This window comes from Prionailurus viverrinus, chromosome C1, assembly GCF_022837055.1.
Source record: "Prionailurus viverrinus isolate Anna chromosome C1, UM_Priviv_1.0, whole genome shotgun sequence".
In the NCBI taxonomy this organism is placed as follows: domain Eukaryota; kingdom Metazoa; phylum Chordata; class Mammalia; order Carnivora; family Felidae; genus Prionailurus; species Prionailurus viverrinus.
The window spans coordinates 193,209,832-193,230,302 of NC_062568.1; the positions used below are offsets into that span (position 1 = coordinate 193,209,832).

The 20,471-nt window shown below is 40.3% G+C and overlaps 1 protein-coding gene across 4 annotated transcripts; it reads right to left on the reverse strand.

The window, feature by feature from the left end:
* Window positions 1-12,089: 12,089 nt before the first annotated feature.
* MED18 (mediator complex subunit 18) lies at window positions 12,090-20,080 on the reverse strand. 4 transcript variants are annotated; one of them, XM_047870061.1, is made up of 3 exons: window positions 19,954-20,080; window positions 19,218-19,360; window positions 12,090-13,008 (listed from the first exon to the last, which is right to left on the reverse strand). In XM_047870061.1, the coding sequence occupies exons 2-3, from the start codon at window positions 19,288-19,290 to the stop codon at window positions 12,455-12,457; spliced, it is 627 nt and encodes a 208-aa protein (XP_047726017.1). In that variant the 5' UTR covers window positions 19,291-19,360; window positions 19,954-20,080; the 3' UTR covers window positions 12,090-12,454. The 4 variants fall into 4 exon arrangements, with proteins under 4 accessions (XP_047726017.1, XP_047726016.1, XP_047726018.1 ...); XM_047870060.1 differs by having other exon boundaries at window positions 19,941-20,080; XM_047870062.1 differs by lacking the exon at window positions 19,954-20,080 and adding an exon at window positions 19,642-19,906.
* Window positions 20,081-20,471: the final 391 nt, after the last annotated feature.

Genomic DNA, 20,471 nt, shown 5'->3' on the forward strand with positions numbered 1-20,471 from the left:
GCGATATCTATCTCAAAAGATTGTTGTAAGAGTTTAAAAGACGGCAGTTTTTGTTTTGAGCACAGTGCCTAGAACATAGTAAGTGCTTCATAAATGGCAATGATGATTATTACCTGTAGACCACCTACCTCTTCAGGCACATCTAATAAAGACTGAATTTCAGAAGTGGCCCCAATCTATAGCCAGTCTGGGGCCCACCACAGCATTTTGAGTCATTTCTTAAAAACAGGACACACCTTATACTGACAAATGAATATTGTTTACTTCAAAGTTGTCATCACCTTGGAGGCAGCGCACTTATTCCAGAGATGTTTCCACTTTCCGAACCATGATTGGGGTGCCCAATTCAGAAACATCTACAGGGTCTATGACACACCCTCACTGGTGGCAAATCTTCACCTTCTATAAAGATAAATTCAAGTTTTGAAATAATTAGAGGGCACCTGGGTGGCTCAGTCGGTTAAACATCTGGCTTCATCTCAGGTCATGATCTTGCGGTCCGCGAGTTCGAGCCCCACATCGGGCTCTGTGTTGACAACTTGGAGCCTGGAACCTGCTTCAGATTCTGTGTCTCCCTCTCTCTCTGCCCCTCCCCTGCTTGCATTCTGTCTCTGTCTCTCTCAAAAGTAAATAAAGATTAAAAAATTTTTTTAATGAAATAATTAGAAGTGAATAAATAGGGTACAGAAGAAAATGAAGTAGGACTGATTTTCTTATATGGATCTCACATAGATTATATCCTTTTAAAATAAATTAATATTTTAGAGATAACAGCAATAAAGTCCATTTAGATTAAAACAAAAAAGAAAACTACCCACAAGCCTAGGGGTTCTTTAATACAACCATTATCATTTTGGTGTGTTTTGTTTATCTTTCCTTAATACACAGTTTTAAAAATAGTAATAGTAATAATCTACATATATAATGTGTAATGTGCTAATCTAACTTAAAAATATTACTTAAACATTATTTAATATTCTATAATAAGCATAAAATGGCTATAGAATCCTCATAAGAATAATTAGAAAAATTTTTTAATGTTTTTTTATTTTTGAGAGAGAGACAGAGTGTGAGTAGGGGAGGGGCAGGAAGAGAGGGAGACACAGAATCTGAAGCAGGCTCCAGTTGCTGTCAGCACAGAGTCCAATGGGGGGCTTCAACTCATGAACTGTGAGATCATGATCTGAGCTAAAGTGGGACACTCAACTGACTGAGCCACCCAGGTGCCCTCTTCATAATAATAATTTTAAAGGCTGCATAATATTTCATCAAATGGATATGCCAGAATTACTTAATTGCTTCTCTTTTGCTAAACATTTAGATTGTTTCAAGTTTTTGGTTTTTTAAAAAATTTTTTAACTTTTATTTATTACTGAGAGACAGAGAGAGACAGTGCATGAGCATGGGAGGGGCAGAGAGAGGGGGCAACAGAATCTGAAGCAGGCTCCAGGCTCTGAGCTGTCAGCACAGAGCCCGATGTGGGGCTCGAACTCACAAACTGTGAGATCATGACCTGAGCCGAGGTCAGTCGCTTTACAGACTGAGCTGCTCAGGTGCCCCTGGTTTTTTTTTTTTTTTGAAAGAGAGAGAGAGAGTGTGTGTGTGTGAGCAAGTAGGGGAGGGGCAGAGGGAAAGGGAGAGATGAGGATCCAAAGGGGGTTCCACACTGACAGCATAGAGCCCGACATGGGGCTTGAACCCAGGAGCTCTGAGATCATGACTTGGGCCAAAGTCTGATGCTTAATCGACAGAGCCACTCAGGCGCCCCTCAAGTTTTGTTTTTTTTTTTTTTAATTATTGTAATATATATAGCTTTCTCTGTGATTTTGCTTATTCTCTCAGCCTGGGTTATCAGAAGTGGGACTGTTGGATCAAAGGGTATGAGGTATTGATGGTTCTTGATATTTACTTCCAAATTGCTTTCCAGTAGGTTTTTATTAATTTATAATGCCACTAGAAACACTTGAATAATACCCATTTCACTGCGTCTTAAAAAAGGACTTAGTATTGGGGCATCTGGGTGGCTCAGTCAGTTGAGCATCCAACTCTTGATTTTTTTTTTTTTTTATAAATTTTTTTTTTTCAACCTTTATTTATTTTTGGGACAGAGAGAGACAGAGCATGAACAGGGGAGGGGCAGAGAGAGAGGGAGACACAGAATCAGAAACAGGCTCCAGGCTCTGAGCCATCAGCCCAGAGCCCGACGCGGGGCTCAAACTCGCTGACCGCGAGATCGTGACCTGGCTGAAGCCGGACGCTTAACCGACTGCGCCACCCAGGCGCCCCATCCAACTCTTGATTTTGACTAGGTCATGATCCTAAGGTTGTAGGATGGAGCCCCGAGTAGGGCTCTGCACTGAGCATGGCATCTGCTTAAGATTCTCTCTCCCTCCCTCTCTGCCCCTCTCTCCTGCTTGTGCTTTCTCTCTCTAAAATAAAAAGAAAGGAAGAAAGAAAGAAAGAAAGGAAGGAAGGAAGGAAGGAAGGAAGGAAGGAAGAAAGGAAGAAAGAAAAGAACTCAGTATCACAATTTTAATAAATTAGGAGCTGGAAAAACATTTCACCCAAACCAATTTTGAGGTCAATTGCTTTGACTTCCCCCTTCGCCCCACAAAAAAATCCAAAAAAATTACATGAACAATAGCAAAAATTTGTAAGTAACTGTGTAGTTTCTCCAAATGAGACCTTTGAAGGGAGCTGAGCCACTTATTTAGATGTTCATCTTCTGGTATACTTGTGTTTTTTTTGTTTGTTTTTTTAAATTAGTCTCATCACTTCACAGTCACACCTCCAAGGAAAACATGGTAACAATTATAGTCAACTTGACAAAATAACAGTGTGGTGACTCATATCCTGTTCCCCTCTAGAGTTCAGTGTTGGTTCTATACTGTCAGCCCCACTATGCTAAGAACTTGCCACTGTCTAAGGGCATTCTGGACTGTGGGTCCATCTCTCCTTTGAGAAGAGGGGAGACTATCTTTTAAACACCAGACACACCAGCTAACGAGAAGGGCACAGACAGGGTGGAAAATGCCAGTCACTCCCACTCCCCTACTGAAGAAATGATCTTTTCCTGTTCGGTTTTCTTTAAAAATTATTATTATTTTTAGGTTTACATTTATCATTTAAAAAAAGGGAAAACACTAAAAAGTACAGCATTATTTCTAACAGCAAGCAATAACTGTTAACATTTTGAAGTATTTCATACCATTTTCCCGATATATATGTTTTGTAAGTAATAGCATACCATACACATTGTTTTTAAATTTTACTTCACATAGAAATAATTACAGCTTATATCTATAAATGTTTACTATGGGACAGGTACAATCCAAGTATTCTTACATATAACTAATTTAAGCCATAAGGAAGGCAATATTAATATTCCCATTTACTGATAAGGAGACTGAGGCAGACAAGTAATTTGCCTAACGTGACAAAGTTAATAAGTTAACTATCTGGAATATTTTTCCATATCATTAAACTCATTACTACAAATTTTTTTTGAAGGGCTGCAAGGTATCTCATTTATGAATAAAGTTTCATTTAATTATCCCATCTCCTTTTACGTGACATCTAGATTATTTCCATTGTTTGCTGCTATACACATCACCAAGATGACCAGCCTTAAACTACACCTTTGTGCACACCCGTAATTATTTCCTTAGGGTAAATGCCTCAAGGACAGTTGCATCGGATGTATATCTTCAAAAAGGTGTTCCTTTCTCTATGTTCTCCATGACATTGAATGTTGTAAATTTTACTTTTGTCTACAGCAATGTTTTAAAATTCATTTTACCAGTTCTGAGAAATAAGTTCAAGCATTAAAGCATGAATGATTTCCCTAGAGTAAAAAAAAAAAAAAAAAAAAAAAGCCAGGGTCTCAAACCTCCCCCTTTCCATAATCTCCTCCTGCTTTTTACAGATGCTGAATCTCATGGCTTACACACTAACTCATCATAAAGGAATGAGGAGTGTTAACCTGGGACAGACCAGCTCACAGAAGCAAGATTCTTGTGGCGTACAACTCAGCATTCACTCACTAATCCACTCACTCACTTATTCGATAAATATTTGGAAGGTTATTATATGAGTAGTACTAAGGGAGGCAGGGGTTATGGAGTTCACAGAAATAAAATAGAACATTGCTAAATAAAGCATGTAGCACATTACCTGGCACATAATAATTGGTCAATAAATAATATTTATGCCAGGCACTGCACTAAATGCTTGGTGAGTGGATTATTTCATTTAATCCCTACAATAGCTTCTAGAAACTGGGTTCTTTCATTATTCCCATTTTGCGGATAAGAAAACTAAGGCCTAGAGAGGTCTACCCAGCTTGAGCAACATACTTGTGGTGGAGTTCACATTTGAACTCAAGACTCCAGAGTCTTAACCATTATGCCATACTATAAAACACAATCCTTCCCTGTAAAAAAGCATATTAATAAGACTGAAACAGAAAACAGCTATCAAGTATTAAGCACTTAAATGCCAAGCAGCACTCTGCTAGGTCTTTATACATATTGGTCATTTAATTCATAGGACAATTCTGTGAAGAGGTATTATTATATGCCTACTTACAGATAAGAATACAGACATTCTGAGAATTTAAATAACTTGTCTAAGACACACACGGCTATTAAATGGTAGTATGAGAAGCCAAGGTCTATAAAGGATAACTATACAGAGAACACAATGAAAAGTGAAACAAATGATGCCACTTAGCTGCCATAAAATGTCAGAAGTCAGGGAAAAAGAGACTTTGTGCCCTTCTTGTGGTCTGGGAATGATTGCAGGACAGAAAGGGAAAATTCTGGTAACTGTCACCTGTGTCGAAAGCCTTTATACAGGTTAGTTCATCGGATCCTCTATGCAATGAAGGAAGGTATCCTCAGTTTCACAGATGAGGAAATGGATTCTCTGGGAGGTGATGCAGTATGTGCAAGGTCACATGGCTCGTAAATGGCACGGCTAGAATTGGAACCTATTTGTCTCTCAAGCCTGAGCTCTTAACCACTGTTACATGCTTTCCATTGTTTGATCCTTTTTGATTATGTAAAAGTCACACAGAGATGAGTGGGAGAGGCAGAGGAAAAGGTGTTAAGAAAGATAATACAGGGGCACCTGGATGGCTCAGTCGGTTGAGTGTCTGACGATTTCAGCTCAGGTCATGATCTCACGGTTCGTGGGTTCAAGCCCCGCATTGACCTCTGTGTTGACAGTGTGGAGCCTGCTTGGGGTTCTCTCTCTCTCTCTCTCTCTCTCTCTCTCTCTCTCTCTCTCTCTGCCCCTCTCCCACTTGTGCTCTCTCCCTCCCTCTCTCAAAATAAATAAATAAACTTATTTAAAAAAAAAGAAAAGAAAGATAATACATACACAAGTGTGTTGAGGTGTATAAGGAAAAGGAAGCAGACCTGCTTGGTCATTCATTTGGGGAAGGAGACCTTTGTTCACATACCTTTTATGACTATACAAACTGTATAAATGTCTGTTTCTGCCATTATAATGGGAGTTATTAAAGACAGGAACTGTATCTTAGCCATTGCTGTAACCCAGCACTGAGCATAGTGCTTAGCTTGTAGTTCTAGCAGAGAGGTTGGAAAAATAGGGAGTAGTCACTTTGCATAGATCTCCGAATGACAATTAAGGTAGTCCACAATTGAAATATCCTAAACAAAATAACAGGTACTCAAACCCAACAGGGTTTTTAAAAGATAATATCATGATGCAATGGAGTGATGCCAGGAATGCAAGGATGGCCCAATAGCAGAAAGTCTGTCAATATAATTCACCACCTGAATTGACCAAAGGGTAAAAATCACATGATTTTTTTCTTCCAAATGTTTACTAAATTCTAGTTAGTTAACATACAGTGTAATCTTGGTTTCGGGAGAATGTAGTGATTCATCAGTTACATGTAACACCCAGTGCTCATCATGACAAGTGCTCTCCGTAATACCCATCACCCATTTAGCAACCCCCCCTCCATTAACCCTTAGTTTGTTCTCAATTATTAGACTCTCTTATGGTTTGCTTCCCTCTCACTCTTTTATTTTTTTCCTTCCCATATGTTCATCTGTTTTGTTTCTTAAATTCCACTTATGAGTGAAATCATATGGTATTTGTCTTTCGCTTATTCCACTTGACATAATTGCACTCTAGCTCCATCCGCATGGTTGCAAATGGCAAGATGGCATTTTTTGATGGCTGAGTAATACTCCATATATATACCACATCTTCTTCACCCATTCATCAGTTGATGGACATTTGGGCTCTTTCCATAGTTTGGCTATTGTTGATAATGACATGATTTTCCATCATACGTGAAGCAATAGCATCAAGATTAGGACTAAGTCGTGGGTGTGCATTATTACCAGTAGTGTTAGCTCAAGTATTGGAGAGTCTGGCCAATTCCTTTAGACAAGAAAAACGTGAAAGAGGTATGTACTCTCTCTGCTTGCCACTCTTGCCAATGATATGATAGTCTATTATGGAAAACACAACATAATCATCAGGCAAATTATCAGAACTATAAAAGCGTTATCGATCAAGTTTGTAAGAATAGAAATCATTTTACAAAACCCAATAGTCTTCTATAACAGGAATATTCACCTTAAAATGTAATAAAAAGATAACACAATCTACAATAGCAACTAAACTATAGTCTATAGCAAGGATCAACAAACTTTCTGTAAAGGGCTAGACAGTAAATAATTTCTGCTTTATGTGATCTCTGTTGTGGCCACTAAACTCTGGCATTGTAGTACAAAAGCGGTCATAGAAATATTTAAATAAATGTGGATATTCCAATAAAACTTTGTTTACAAAACCAGACAGCAGGCTGACCTATACAAGTGCAGTTTGCTGACTTATGGTCTACAGAAATTAGCCTAAAAGCAATACCTAAGAAGTTTATTAATTTTTTTTTTCCAACTTGGGGCAGCTGGGTGGCTTAGTTGGTCGAGAGTGCAACTTCAGCTCAGGTCATGATCTTATGGTTCATGAATTCGAGCCCTGCATCAGGCTCTGTGCTGTCAGTGTGGCATGCACTTGGGATTCTCTGTCCCCCTCTCTCTTTGCCCCTCTCCTGCTCGCTCACTCTCTCTCTAAAATAAATAAATATCAAAAAAATTTTTTTCAACTCTATTTGGGGACATAAGAAAACCTGAATAAATGTCATAATTGGGATAACCTCAGCAGTATAAAGATTTTATTCATTTTTTAACATTCAGAGTGACTACCAAAGGTCAGATATTGGGACATTCCTCATGAATCTTACATTCTAGAAGAGAAGCAGTAAATAAATAATCTGAAGTTGGTTAGTAATAGATGCTATGAAAAAAATTAAATAAGATAAACAGAGAGTGATGGGAATGAGTGGGCTGGTTAGGATGGTCAGGGAAGGCGCTTTTTTTTTTTTTTTTTTTTTTTTTGACATTTTAGCAGGATCTGAAAGAAGTGGAGTGTTCCATGCAAAGAGGTCAGTTCTCCCCCCAGATTGATCTATATATACTCAATGAAGTTCCAATAAAAATTCTAGCAATAATGGTGAGAAACCGAAACTTATTCTACAATGAGTATGGAAGCTAAGTCGATTTTGAGAGGGAAATAAAAATAGGTCACCTGCCCTACTGGTAGAACTGGCTCCACCACAAAGCCTCAGTAATAAAAACATCGTGTTGCTGGTACTGAAAGGAAGGAACAGACCAATGGAATAGAATGCAGAGTTTAGAAAGAATGCATATACATGGGAACTTAGTATGTGATAAATGTGGCACCACAACGCATTCGAAAGATTGCTCACTGTATGGAGAAAAAAAATCTGGATTTTTACATGAAACTATGTTAAGTGTGGACTCGAGATGAGAGACCTAAATGTAAGAAATGAAAACTATAAAGCTAATAAAGGAAAAACTGTTACCTCTGGGTAAATAAAGGCTTCCTAAAGAAGATTCCAAATCCTAAGGTCAAAATTTAGGACATCTGCTGAATTAACAACATCACATCACAGAAAAGCTTAACAGGGAGGTGACTGACAGACCGGGAGAAGGATCTGCAATGTTTAAAGCAAACAAGGAATGTCTAGAATATACCCATTAACTCCTACCAACTAACAGGATAGGAAACCGAATAGAAAAATATGCAAAGGGTATATAGATACTTTAGTGTCACAAACTAAGAAGTCTGTATAATTTCATATACAAAAAAGGTGTATTAAAAAAAAGGCTTAAAAAAAGCTCAGATTGATTATGACCAGAGAAATGCAAATCAAGACAACCAAAAGCTGCCACTTGACATCCTTCAAACTAGCACAAAGTACAAAGAGGAGGCGGATAGGAGTTCTTGTGCACTGGTGATAGCAATGTCAAAGAGCACAGCCATTCTGAAAAGATATCTGGAATATCTGGAAAACTTGAGCATGCTCATAGGTATACGGTTCAGAGGAATATTCCACATCAATTCACAAATTTGCTTATTTTAGCACTTTTTATGGTAATAAGAGAGTGAATGACAATCTAGATTCCCATCCTCAAGGGACTGAAGGAGTAAAATACAGTGTATTGCACAGTTATGTGCCTGGATTCTGGAGCTACGCGGAGTTGAAATTCAGGTTCCACCATTTACTAATTCTGACTTTGAACACTGGAAGAAGAAAATTTGAGCAAATTCTCTGTATCTCACTCTCATCTATAAAATGGGAGTTACAAGGTCTACCTCAGAGGGTTATTGTGAGAAACACGTGAGTTAAAACATTTAAAGCACCTGCCAGGGGCACCTGGGTGGCTCAGGTGGTTCAGTGTCTCACTCTTGATTTCAGCTCAGGTCGTAATATCAGTTCATGGGATTGAGCCCTGTATTGAGCCCCACATTGGGAGTGTGGAGCCTGCTTAAGATTCTCTTTCCCTTGGGGCGCCTGGGTGGCTCAGTCAGTTAAGCCTCCAATTTCGGCTCAGGTCATGATCTCACTGTCTGTGAGTTCGAGCCAGTCAGGCTCTGTGCTGTCAGCTAAGAGCCTGGAGCCTGCTTCAGATTCTCTGCCTCCCTCTCTCTCTGCCCCTCCCCTGCTCATGCTCTGTCTCTGTCTCGCTCTCAAAAATAAATAAAGATTAAAAAAGAAAAAAGATCCTCTCTCCCTCTCTTTCTGCCCCTGTCCTGCACATGCATTCTCTCTCCCTGTCTCTCTCAAAATAAATAAATAAACTTAAAAAAAAAAAAAAAGAATATGCAAGCTGGAAGTTAGGAGGTAGGTTTATATATAGCAACAAGAGCATATCACAAAAGCAATGTTAATTTTTAAAAATAAAAAAATGTTTATAGCACAGTATCGTTTGTGTGAATTGAATATGGTCACATAACTCTACATATTGCAAGACAAGCATCACAGACATACATCAAACATATCAGAATGGGTGCCTATAGGATAGAGGGAAGGAAAATAGAGTTTAGGAATAAAGGGGAAGAGTACAAAACAAGAAAAGGGGACTTGCCTGAATCATTATGCTAATATGCTGTGAAGAAAGGAACAGGATTTACCCACTTTTGCAATCTGTAACTGAGGGGGTGGGGGAAACTATCTTGAAAACATTCAGGGGAAAGCCAAGAACAGGATTCCAGAGCCAGAGAAATAACTAGCTACCCAACTTGGAAGCTGCCCCATCTTAGAACTTATCATTTCATGAGATAATGCCATCCTTACTGTTTAAGGTAGCTTTGGATAGGTTTTCTGTTACTTGTAGTCTAAAGCATCCTAACAGAATATTCATATAATATTTCAAGTAACTGAGATCCAAAGAGAATTATGATTTGTCCAATGTAGCTCAACTGTGGTGTGATCTAAGTGAAGGTTCCAGAAAAAAATGAACATTTTGAATAACCTACAATTTTTAGCAAGCCAAACTCTCTCCAGTGTATTAAAAAAAAAACTCTACAAGTATTAAAATGAGCAACACATTTATCCCACTAAGAACTGTGACTTAAAAAAAGAAAAAATTAAATACAAATGATAAATGGGGAAAATTTTTATAAAAGCTCTTTATAAATGACTAGATAAGATGAACAATCAATGAAAAGGCAAGTCACGTAAGAAAAAAATGTCCAGTAAACATAAAAAATTTTAATCTCACTGGTGACTATTTTAAAAAGAAAACTAAAACTAGTTACCATTTATCATCAAATGGGGAAAACAAGTTTTCACAGTCACACCCAGTTTTGGCAACATTTTTGGGAACCTCATCTACCGCTGGTGGGAGTGAAAACTGGGACATTTCTGGAAGGCATTTGGCAATGCATGGCAGAAGTCTTAAAATAGTGCATACTCTTTGACTCCACAGTTCCCTAGGATTTATCCTTAAGAATAGTCAGAGATGTCAATGATGATGTCAACAATGAAAAACACTAGCATTACAGGATTATTTATAAAAGCCAAAAATTGGGATCAAACTAAAAATCCCAAAGTATGGGAATCAATTAAGTTATGAAAAATCCATAAGGGATACAGATAGCAATTATAAATATCAATATTTACACACCAACTAATTAATAGCTGTATAGCCCAGAGAAAGCTGACTAATCTCTACCTTGGTTTCCCTGTTTAAATGAAGTTTTTTGTTTGTTTTTACAGAAGGACACTATAGTCTAATGTCCAGGAAAGATGTTAATGATAAACAGAAAAAGGAGGGTATAAACCAGTATATATATATTTTTTAATGTTTATTTTTCAGAGAATGCACATAGAGAGTGCACACGAAGGGCATAGAGAGAGGGAGACAGAGGATCTGAAGTGGGCTCTGTGATTACAGCAATAAGCCCAATGTAGGAACTGAACTCATGAACTGTGAGTTCATGACCTGAGCTGAAGTCGGACGTTTAATTGACTGAGCCACCCAGGTGCCCCAGAGTAATTTTATAAAATAAATATACCTTGGGGTGCCAGGGTGGTTCAGTCAGTTAAGCATCCAACTCTTGATTTTGGTTCAGGTTATGAGATCAAGCCCTATTTCAGGCTCCGTGCTGAGCCTGGACCTTGCTTGGGATTCTCTCTCTCCCTCCCTGTCTGCCCCTCCCCCACTCATGCTTTTTTTTCCTCTCTCTCAAAATAAACATTAAAAAATATATCTCATATATATAAATTTATAAAAGACTAGAAGGATATATACCAGAATAGAAATAGGTTATCTCTTTGAATAATAGGATTATAGGTTATTTTCTTATTTTTGTTTGTATTTAAAATTTTTTCAATAAATGTGCCACTTTGGTTAAAGGTAAAAACTACCACCTCTATCAAAAAATTTTAACATTTTTTTTAAGTTTATTTGTTTGTTTACCTATTTATTTTGAGAGACAGAGAGAGACAGAACAAGAGCAGGGGAGGGGCAGAGAGAGAAGGAGACACAGAATTCAAAGGAGGCTCCAGGCTCTGAGCTGTCAGCACAAAGCCTCACACGGGGCTCAAACTCATGAACTGTGAGATCATGACCTGAGCCAAAGTTGGACACTTAACTGACTGAGCCACCCAGGTGCTCCTGTTTATTTATTTAGAGAGAGACAGAAATAGTGTGGGCAGGGGAGGGGCAGAGAGAGAGGGAGAAGAGAGAAAACCCCAAGCAGGCTCTGCACCACCAGCACAGAGCGTGATGCAAGGCTTGAACTCACAAAACCGTGAGATCATGGCCTGAGCTGAAACCGAGAGTCAGACGCTTAGCCAACTGGCACCCCCAGGCACCCCTCACCTCTACCAAACTTAAAACTAAAAACTTCCAGGCACCTGAGAGGCTCAGTTGGTTAACTGGTGGACTCTTGATTTTAGTTTAGGTCATGATCTCACAGTTCACAAGATCAAGTCCCACATTGGGTTCCACGCTGATGGTATGTGGAGCTTCTTCTGATTCTCTCTCTCCCTCTCCCTGTCCTTCCTCCTCTCACACTTGCTCTCTCTCAAAATAAATAAACTTAAAAAAGAACATTAAAAAAATAAAAATAAAAAAATAATAAAACTAAAAACTGCCTTTTTTTTGTTGTTGCTGTTCCAACTGGTAGTTAATCCACCCCAAATCAGCAGGGTAACAAAGAATCAAAATCACAGATGTTTTTCTTCATAGGCTTTATTACCAACTAATACAAGCTCACAGCCTCTACTTTACAAATCTGATACACAAATAGCAAAAAGAAATTCAAAAGATTTTTCTTTCTAAAAGCTAATTTATTCTGGTTTTCCATCTTTATACAGAGGAATTGGATCGATTCTTCAGGTTATCCTGAGCCTTTAATCCGGAAAGCCTGTCACAAGTTTGCCACATGAGGAAAACTGTGCAAAGAACCAACTAAGTTCTCACTGTCCTCCTTTCTGAGGGAAGAATGCCTGGCTGGCAGTGGTGAAAAGGGGAATTTACTACATTTTCTTTTTTGTAACAGGTGAGGGCAGGCCCCAGTGGCAGACAGACTGTCTTAGTCACATGAGCCTTTTGGGGTCTATTTTCTCTAGGTGAACCAGAGGTTTCAGCTGCTCAGCAAAGTTCCTCATGTCATCAGAGACCATGTCCTGCCCAGCTGGTGCGACAACACTTAGTTCCACGAGATAAGAAAGTGACAAGGCCTCAGTGCTGTCTGTGTTTCCTGGCACCAGGATGCGGAAGATCTTGTACACCATAATCTTCATGATACCCTTACGAAATAAGTGACCCTTGGCGACAAACTCATGGTCCATGCGGAAGCCCATTTCCATTAAGAAGTCAGTGAGGTTCTCAGATGTTGCAATGTCCACACAATTTCGCACCAGGGCATGGCGGTTCTTGTCTCCCATTTCTGGCTGTCCCAGGTAGCGCAGATGCCAGGGTGCCCCTCCCCTATCCATAGAACGCCGGGCCCTTAGAACAAACGGACTGGCCTGCTGGCCCTTAAGGAGGAATACCATCTCATGGTCAAGGAAAGTCTCGGGTTCCATGTTGTCGCACAAACCACGAAGGCGGTGGATGAGGCTTTCCAAACTGTGATCTAAAACGCTTCCTGAAGAAGGAAAGAGCATTGTTGAGTCCCATCTTTAATTTAGGGTACTGGGATTAGTAAAAGATTGAAAAAACTTCAATGAAAAACCAAAACAGTTTACTGCAGTGTTCTGTAAAGTACTGGTCCAATATATGAGATTTTTGAGGGATTATACTGCCAAAGTATTGGACAACATTATGATAAAGTTAATTCCCTTTCAGTGTTTTGCATTGTCTCATCTGGTAGTACTAGAAAATCCTTGGGCCTTCTCTAAATGCTAATCTCCAGCAGGCTTTGGGTTCAGGGTCTTTAACAGCAAGAGCATCTATCTAGAATAATAACAACACTCTTTTGTTGCCATTTATTTAAAAAAAGTATCTTCTATTTCCAGCAAACACAAGTTTTCCATCTATAGATTATAACACTTCTTTTTTACATACTATATTGAAGTAAGACAACCAAATGCTCCATAGAAATACACTAATCTTTGTTCTCTTATTCATCCTCCTAGCAGCATTTTGGTAAGATTATTAGATTATACCCACTTTAAAATCTATCTTCTCTTGGCCTCTGGGACACAACTCTTAGTTCTTCACCTAATTCACTGACCATTCCTTTTAAGTCTACTTTGCTGGGTCTTTCTCATCTTCCCTAATTACTAGAGGATCCTAGGACTCAATCCTGGTCCTCTTTATCAACAATCTCTTCCTCCCTAGGTGACCTCATTTAATGCTATGGCTTTAAATATCATCTATGGCCTGAGGACTCCCATATTTATATCTCATGAACCACAGACTCATATATCCAACTGTCTACTCACCTTCTCCACTTTGATACCTAACAGACATCTTCACCTTCATATGTTCAGTATCCAGCTGTGGGATTTCCTCCAGAATCCTATTCCTTCTGCAGTCTTCTCCATCATAATCAATGGAAACTCTCTGCCTCCACTTGCCCAGGCTCCAAACCACAGAATCATCTGGAGTCCTCACTTTCCCCCACACCTACATCCAATCCATATGTTTAAAATACATGCAGAATCCAACCACTTCTCACTCCCTCATTCATTTCCATCTGGTCCAAGTTTCCTTCATATCTTGCCTGTTTTTTCCAATAGCTACTTCTACCCTCGCCTGCTTCTTCTCCACACAACAGCTAAATGTTCTTTTTAGAATAGAAGGCAGATAATGACACTCTTCTGCTCAGAACCCTCCAATGGCTTCCTGTGTCATTCAAAATAAATCCCAAAGTCTTTACTATCATCTACAAGGCCCTATACATTGTGGTCTCTACCAGTCCAGCATTATTTCCTTCACTATCCCCCTACATCACTCTCTCCAGCCACAGTGATCTTCCTGCTACTCCCTGAAAATGCCAAGTATTTGATAAAGTATTGCTCTTCAGAGCCCCTTCCCTTATTCCCTACACGTAGAACTTTTTTCTCACCAGTATTTGCATGCCTCATCCCATCACTTTCTTTCAGTCTTTGCTCAAGTATCACTTTATCAGAGACATCTTTTCTAATCACCCTAAATGAACACTGCAGGTCTCCCTCCAATCACTTTCCACCTCCCTGCTTTAGTTTCTTTTAGCATTATTACTTCAATTCTTTTGTCATCTTTCAATATATCAATTGTGTATTGATACTTTTTTTTAATTTTTAATTTTTTTTTTTTTTTACATTTTTTATTTTTGAGAGACAGAAAGAAACAGAGCACGAGCAGGGGAGGGGCAGAGAGAGAGGGAGACACAGAATCAGAAGCAGGCTCCAGGCTCCCAGCTGTCAGCACAGAGCCCGTCGCAGGGCTTGAACCCATGAACCATGAGATCTTGACCTGAGCCGAAATTGGACACATAACTGACTGAGCCACCCAGACTCCCCTGTGCATTGATACTTTATTCATCTTTCTTCCTCCACTGCTAGGAACATATTCAAATATTTATTGAATAAATCTGTTAAAGTAAGAGTATATACTGTTATCGTGGTAAACATTGATAATGGGACTCAAAGGAATGAATTTTTGGCAATGGACAGTGTTGTAGGAAAAGCAATAACAGATTAAATACAGGATGGAAGATCATGGGAGCAGGGAACAGGTCCTACATTCAATACATTGTACCCTATATTCGGGACAGTATCAGACGTGTTTGTTCATTCCTCAAACATTAGAGCTTTTTAAGTGTTTAAGTTCATTCAACCTATACTTCTTTTTTTTTTTAAATAATGTTTATTTATTTTTGAGAGAGAGAGAGAGTGGGGGAGAGGCAGAGAGGGAGGGAGAGAGGATCCGAAGTGGGCCACAAGCTGACAGCAGTGGGCCCGATGTGGGGCTCGAACTCATGAACTGGAGATCATGACCTGAGGAGAAGTCAGACGCTCAACTGACTGAGCCACCCAGGTGCCCCCTCAACCTATACTTGAATTCCAGGCACTATGCTAGGAAGTAGAGGTCTATGTCCTCATGGAGATTAGAATTTAGTGGGGGAGGGGCGCCTGGGTGGCTCAGTCGGTTAAGCGTCCGACTTCAGCTTGGGTCACGATCTTGCGGTCCGTGAGTTCGAGCCCCGTGTCGGGCTCTGGGCTGATGGCTCAGAGCCTGGAGCCTGCTTCCGATTCTGTGTCTCCCTCTCTCTCTGCCCCTCCCCCGTTCATGCTCTGTCGCTCTCTGTCTCAAAAATAAATAAAACATTAAAAAAAAATTAAAAAAAAAAAAGAATTTAGTGGGGGAAACAAAAAATAAATAAGTATGTGAAGAGAAATACAAGGAAATAAAAGGGGGGTGGGATAGAGAGCAATTGGTGGGGGTGGAGAAAAGACCTGAGGGGTGGAAGTCAGAGAAGGTCTCCCTAAGGGGCTATAACAGAGCTGAGACCTGAGGATGAAAATGAGATGGTTATTTGAAGAGCTGGAGAAAACTACTGAGGCAGAGAGATCATTAAGCTCTATGGCACAGAGGCAGGAAAGGAGCTGGGGAATTCAAGAAAATGAAAAGGTATCAGTGTGCCTGAAGTGCAGTGAGTGAGAAGGAAGACATCAGTGAAAGGGGGATGTGGCCTGGGCCACAGTGTGTAGGCCTTACACACAGTCTCTGGTGAGGGTGGTATTTTACCCTAAGGTCACCAGGGCAGCTATGAGCTCCACACTTTATTTTCAACAAAACAGGGAAAGACATGATCGATTTATACTATAAAAGAATCATTCCAGGAAAACTGGTATGGACTCTTCAACAAGACACGGTCATGAAGAAAAAAAGTGTGAATGAGGGGAGACTGATCCAAATTAAAAGAGACTTAAGAGACACAATTATCAAATCTAATGCATAAAACCTGATTGCATCCTGGTTCCAAAACACATTTTGGGGACAACTGGGGGGAAACTTTTGAATATGGATTAGATGTTAGATGATATTGAAATATATTATTAATTTTCTTAAGATAACAATAATGGCATTAGGGCTATGAAGAAAATTATCCTTTGGGGCATCTGGGGTGGCTCAGTTGGTTAAGCGTCCGACTTTGGCTCAGGTTATGATCTCACGGTTTGTGAGTTTGAGCCCCGCATCTGGCTCTCCGCTGTCAGTGTGGAATCTGCTTTGGACCCTGTCTCCCTCTCTCTGCTCCTCTCCCACTTGCATGTGTACTCCCTCTCTCAAAAATAAATACACATTTTTTTTTAAAGAAAAATATCCTTGTTTTTTAGAGATGCAGACTGAAGAGTTTAGGGGTAAAATGTTATAACGTCAGAGATTTTCTTTAAGAATAGCAAAAAAGGGGTGCCTAGCTGGCATATTCAGTAAAGCATGCGACTCTTGATCTCAGTGTTAAGTTTGAGCCCCATGTTGGGTGTAGAGATTAAAAATAAAATCTTAAAAAAGGAAAAAAAATAGCAAAAAAAAAAAAAAAAGAGGCAAATATGGCAAAATGTGGCAGTGTGCAGAGTCTGCTTGAGATTCTCTCTCTCTCTTCTCTCTCTCTCTCCCTCTCTCTATGCCCCTCCCCCACTCACTCTCTCTCAAAAATAAATAAACATTTTTTTAATCAAAAAAAAAAAAAAAAAAAAAAAAAAGACCCAGGCTGAGATCAAGAATCAGATGCTTAACCGAATAAGCCACCCACGTGCCCCAATAAGACAATTTTTTAAAAAGATGGACTATCTGTTATTTGGAAAGAGACAGATAATCAAAAGTGGAAGCAATGTGGTGAGTAAAAGGTTATGAAAGTAGGTCAGAAGAGCGATGATAAGCCAGGATGTGGTCCTACAGGTACAGAAAATACATATTTAAAATATATTTTGGGGGGCGTCTGGGTGGCTCAGTCAGTTAAACGTCTGACTCTTGATCTTGGCTCAGGTCATGATCTCACAGTTTGTGGGTTGAAGCCCTGCATTGGGCTCTGAACTGACAGTGCGGAGTCTGCTTGGGACTCTCTCTCCCTCTGTCTCTGCCCCTCCCCTGCTTGTGCTCTCTTTCTCTCTCTCAAAACAAATAAATAAACATTAAAACAATTTAAATATACTTTGGAAGTAAAATGAGTAAGACTTAGAGATGGGCTAGCTATGGGAGTAAAGTGAAAAACAGAGACTGACTCCTAAATGTTTCGTTCTTTTTTTATTTTTTTTATTTTTTTATTTTTTATTTTTTATTTTTTTTTTCAACGTTTATTTATTTTTGGGACAGAGAGAGACAGAGCATGAACGGGGGGGAGGGGCAGAGAGAGAGGGAGACACAGAATCGGAAACAGGCTCCAGGCTCTGAGCCATCAGCCCAGAGCCTGACGCGGGGCTCGAACTCACGGACCGCGAGATCGTGACCTGGCTGAAGTCGGACGCCCAACCGACTGCGCCACCCAGGCGCCCCATAAATGTTTCGTTCTTGCAACTGGTGAATGACAGTGGCACTGACTGAGTTGGGAAGGACTGAATGAGAGGTAGCCTGAGGAATGAGAATAACCTTATGTTGTTCATACTAAGTTATTACAAGAATAATCTGAATTAAAGACTAAACGCTTCCACTAAACATTATATGACCTCCTGAAAATCACTACCCTCTCTGGAGTTTTCTCATCTGGGAAAACTGCTTTACCTATTTCCTGATCTATAAGATGGAGCTAATAACAGTATCAGGGAATCACCATATGATCCAATAATCCCACTTCTGTGCACATATTGAGAATTCAAAGCAGGATCTTGAAGAGAGATTTGCACACCCGTGTTTGCTGTAGCATTATTCACGATAACCAAGAGGTGAAAGCAACCCAAATGACAGATGCATGGGTAAAGAAAACGTATTTACACACAATAAAATGTTATTCGGCCTTAAAAAGGGGGAATCCTGTCACACGCTACAATAGGGATAAACCTTAAGGACATTAATGCCAAGTAAAATAAGCCAGTCAAAAAGACACTGTATGATTCCACTCATATGATGTATCTGAAGTAGTCAATATCAGAAACAAAGTAGAAAGGTGGTTACCAAGGGCTGAGGGGAGGGGAAAGGAGCAATTAGTGTTTAACTGGTACGGAGTTTAAGTTCTGCAAGATAAAACAATTCTAGAGATCAGCTATACAACAATGCGAATACACTTAACACTACTGGACTGTACACTTAATTTAATGTTACGTGTTTGTGACCATAATTAACATTTAAACTTTATTTTTTTTTAAATATTTTTTTTTTCAACGTTTATTTATTTTGGGGACAGAGAGAGACAGAGCATGAACGGGGGAGGGGCAGAGAGAGAGGGAGACACAGAATTGGAAACAGGCTCCAGGCTCCGAGCCATCAGCCCAGAGCCTGATGCGGGGCTCGAACTCCCGGACCGCGAGATCGTGACCTGGCTGAAGTCGGACGCTTAACCGACTGCGCCACCCAGGCGCCCCTTAAATATTTTTTTTAACGTTTATTTATTTTTGAGACAGAGAGAGACAAAGCATGAATGGGGGAGGGGCAGAGAGAGAGGGAGACACAGAATCGGAAGCAGCCTCCAGGCTCCCAGCCGTCAGCCCAGAGCCCGACGCGGGGATCGAACTCACGGACCGCGAGATCGTGACCTGAGCTGAAGTCGGACGCTTAACCGACTGAGCCACCCGGGAGCCCCAACATTTAAACTTTAAAAAGTTGTTGTCTACTGGGTGCCAGAAATTATGCAGGCTGCCTTTAACAGCCTCTCACCTCCACAGATGCTGAACAGAAAGAGGAAAACAGGCCATCCAAGTTGCCTTGTTCACTTACCTTGCAGCAGGTACTCCATCATATTAATGGTGCCTCCAGTGACAGGCATCATGGTGACTGGAGGTGCCTCCATGGTCTCCGATTAAATTGAAAACAACAGAACTGATTTCGGAGTCCCCAGTCAAGTAAAGCACAAGAAACACCTGAAGAAGAGTTACACTGTTAGTACATCAGAAGGATGGAGAGACAACAGATCTGCTCGAGTCATTGGCCTTGACATCAAAAGATTCATTTACCCATTCAAACTTTTTGAGTATCTGGTATAGGCCCGTTTCAGGAACTGATGATACAGAAATATACAAAGGAGACTTGGTCATGGAGTTACAGCATAATCTTCTAGTCTCAAAGTCTGAAATCTCTAAAAGTTTTCTGTGCAATCTTGAAGAAGTCATCAATCCTCTCACCCTGGAACTCAAGGTCTTACCTATAAAATGGGGCCAACTGTATTTCACCTCCAAGACTGTGACTCGGGCATGCGATAACATTCAGACCCGAAAAGTGACTTAAGAGACTTTGTCTACTCTTTAATTTATAGATGAAAATATTGTGTCTTTGGGAGAGGGGCCCAAGGACACAGGAAGTAGGTGGCAGAGGTTGGATCAGACTAAAATCTAGGCGTTCCGCCTCCCTGAAAACGCCTTTCAAAGCCAGCGAGGCGGAAAGTGTTTTTAAGAGGATGGTTTAGGCCCCTTAAGTCAGCATCAAAGACACGTGCCCACTTACACTAGAAACACACCTCCGAGCGCGCTGTAGTCTCTACTCGCAAAATGGGTAATATATTCACCCCAGCACCTCGGAGCCTTTAAACGACAATTAGCCCCCAGCCCTAAAGTTAAAGCCCTCTGGGTGTTGCAACACCTCTTCTTCGTCTTTCCATTTCCGGCAAGAGGCGGTCGTCGCGTAAAACTCCACACCGACGTAAGGGTGCCGAGAAGGGATAAAAAGCTCCTCTTTTCTGGCTCGCAAGCAGAAGCGCATGCGCAAGATGCCTTGCTGCTGTATGGGAGATGGCGGCTTCTTTTGAAGCGTTCCTCTGGGATTTACCGGTGTCGTTGATGTCATAGGCCACCCTGTAGGAAAATATTTTTTCAAGTTCGACGACCTGGAAAGTTTTGCCTTAGGAAAAACTTTAGCAAGTTTTGCTCTTGACGGGCAAAAGAGAGCCTGGGGAAGGGAGCTGCAGAAAGCAGAGGAGAGAGGGTGAAAAGACACCCTTTACTGCGAAGTATAATGTTGTGAACAATTGGGGAGCTT

Excerpts from the sequence above, each read along its gene's own strand:
- MED18 (XM_047870061.1), bottom strand. The coding sequence starts at position 19,290 with ATGGAGGCACCTCCAGTCACCATGATGCCTGTCACTGGAGGCACCATT. Across the intron at positions 13,009-19,217 it reads GATGGAGTACCTGCTGCAAG|GAAGCGTTTTAGATCACAGT; the intron begins GTAAGTGAACAA and ends TTCCTTCTTCAG.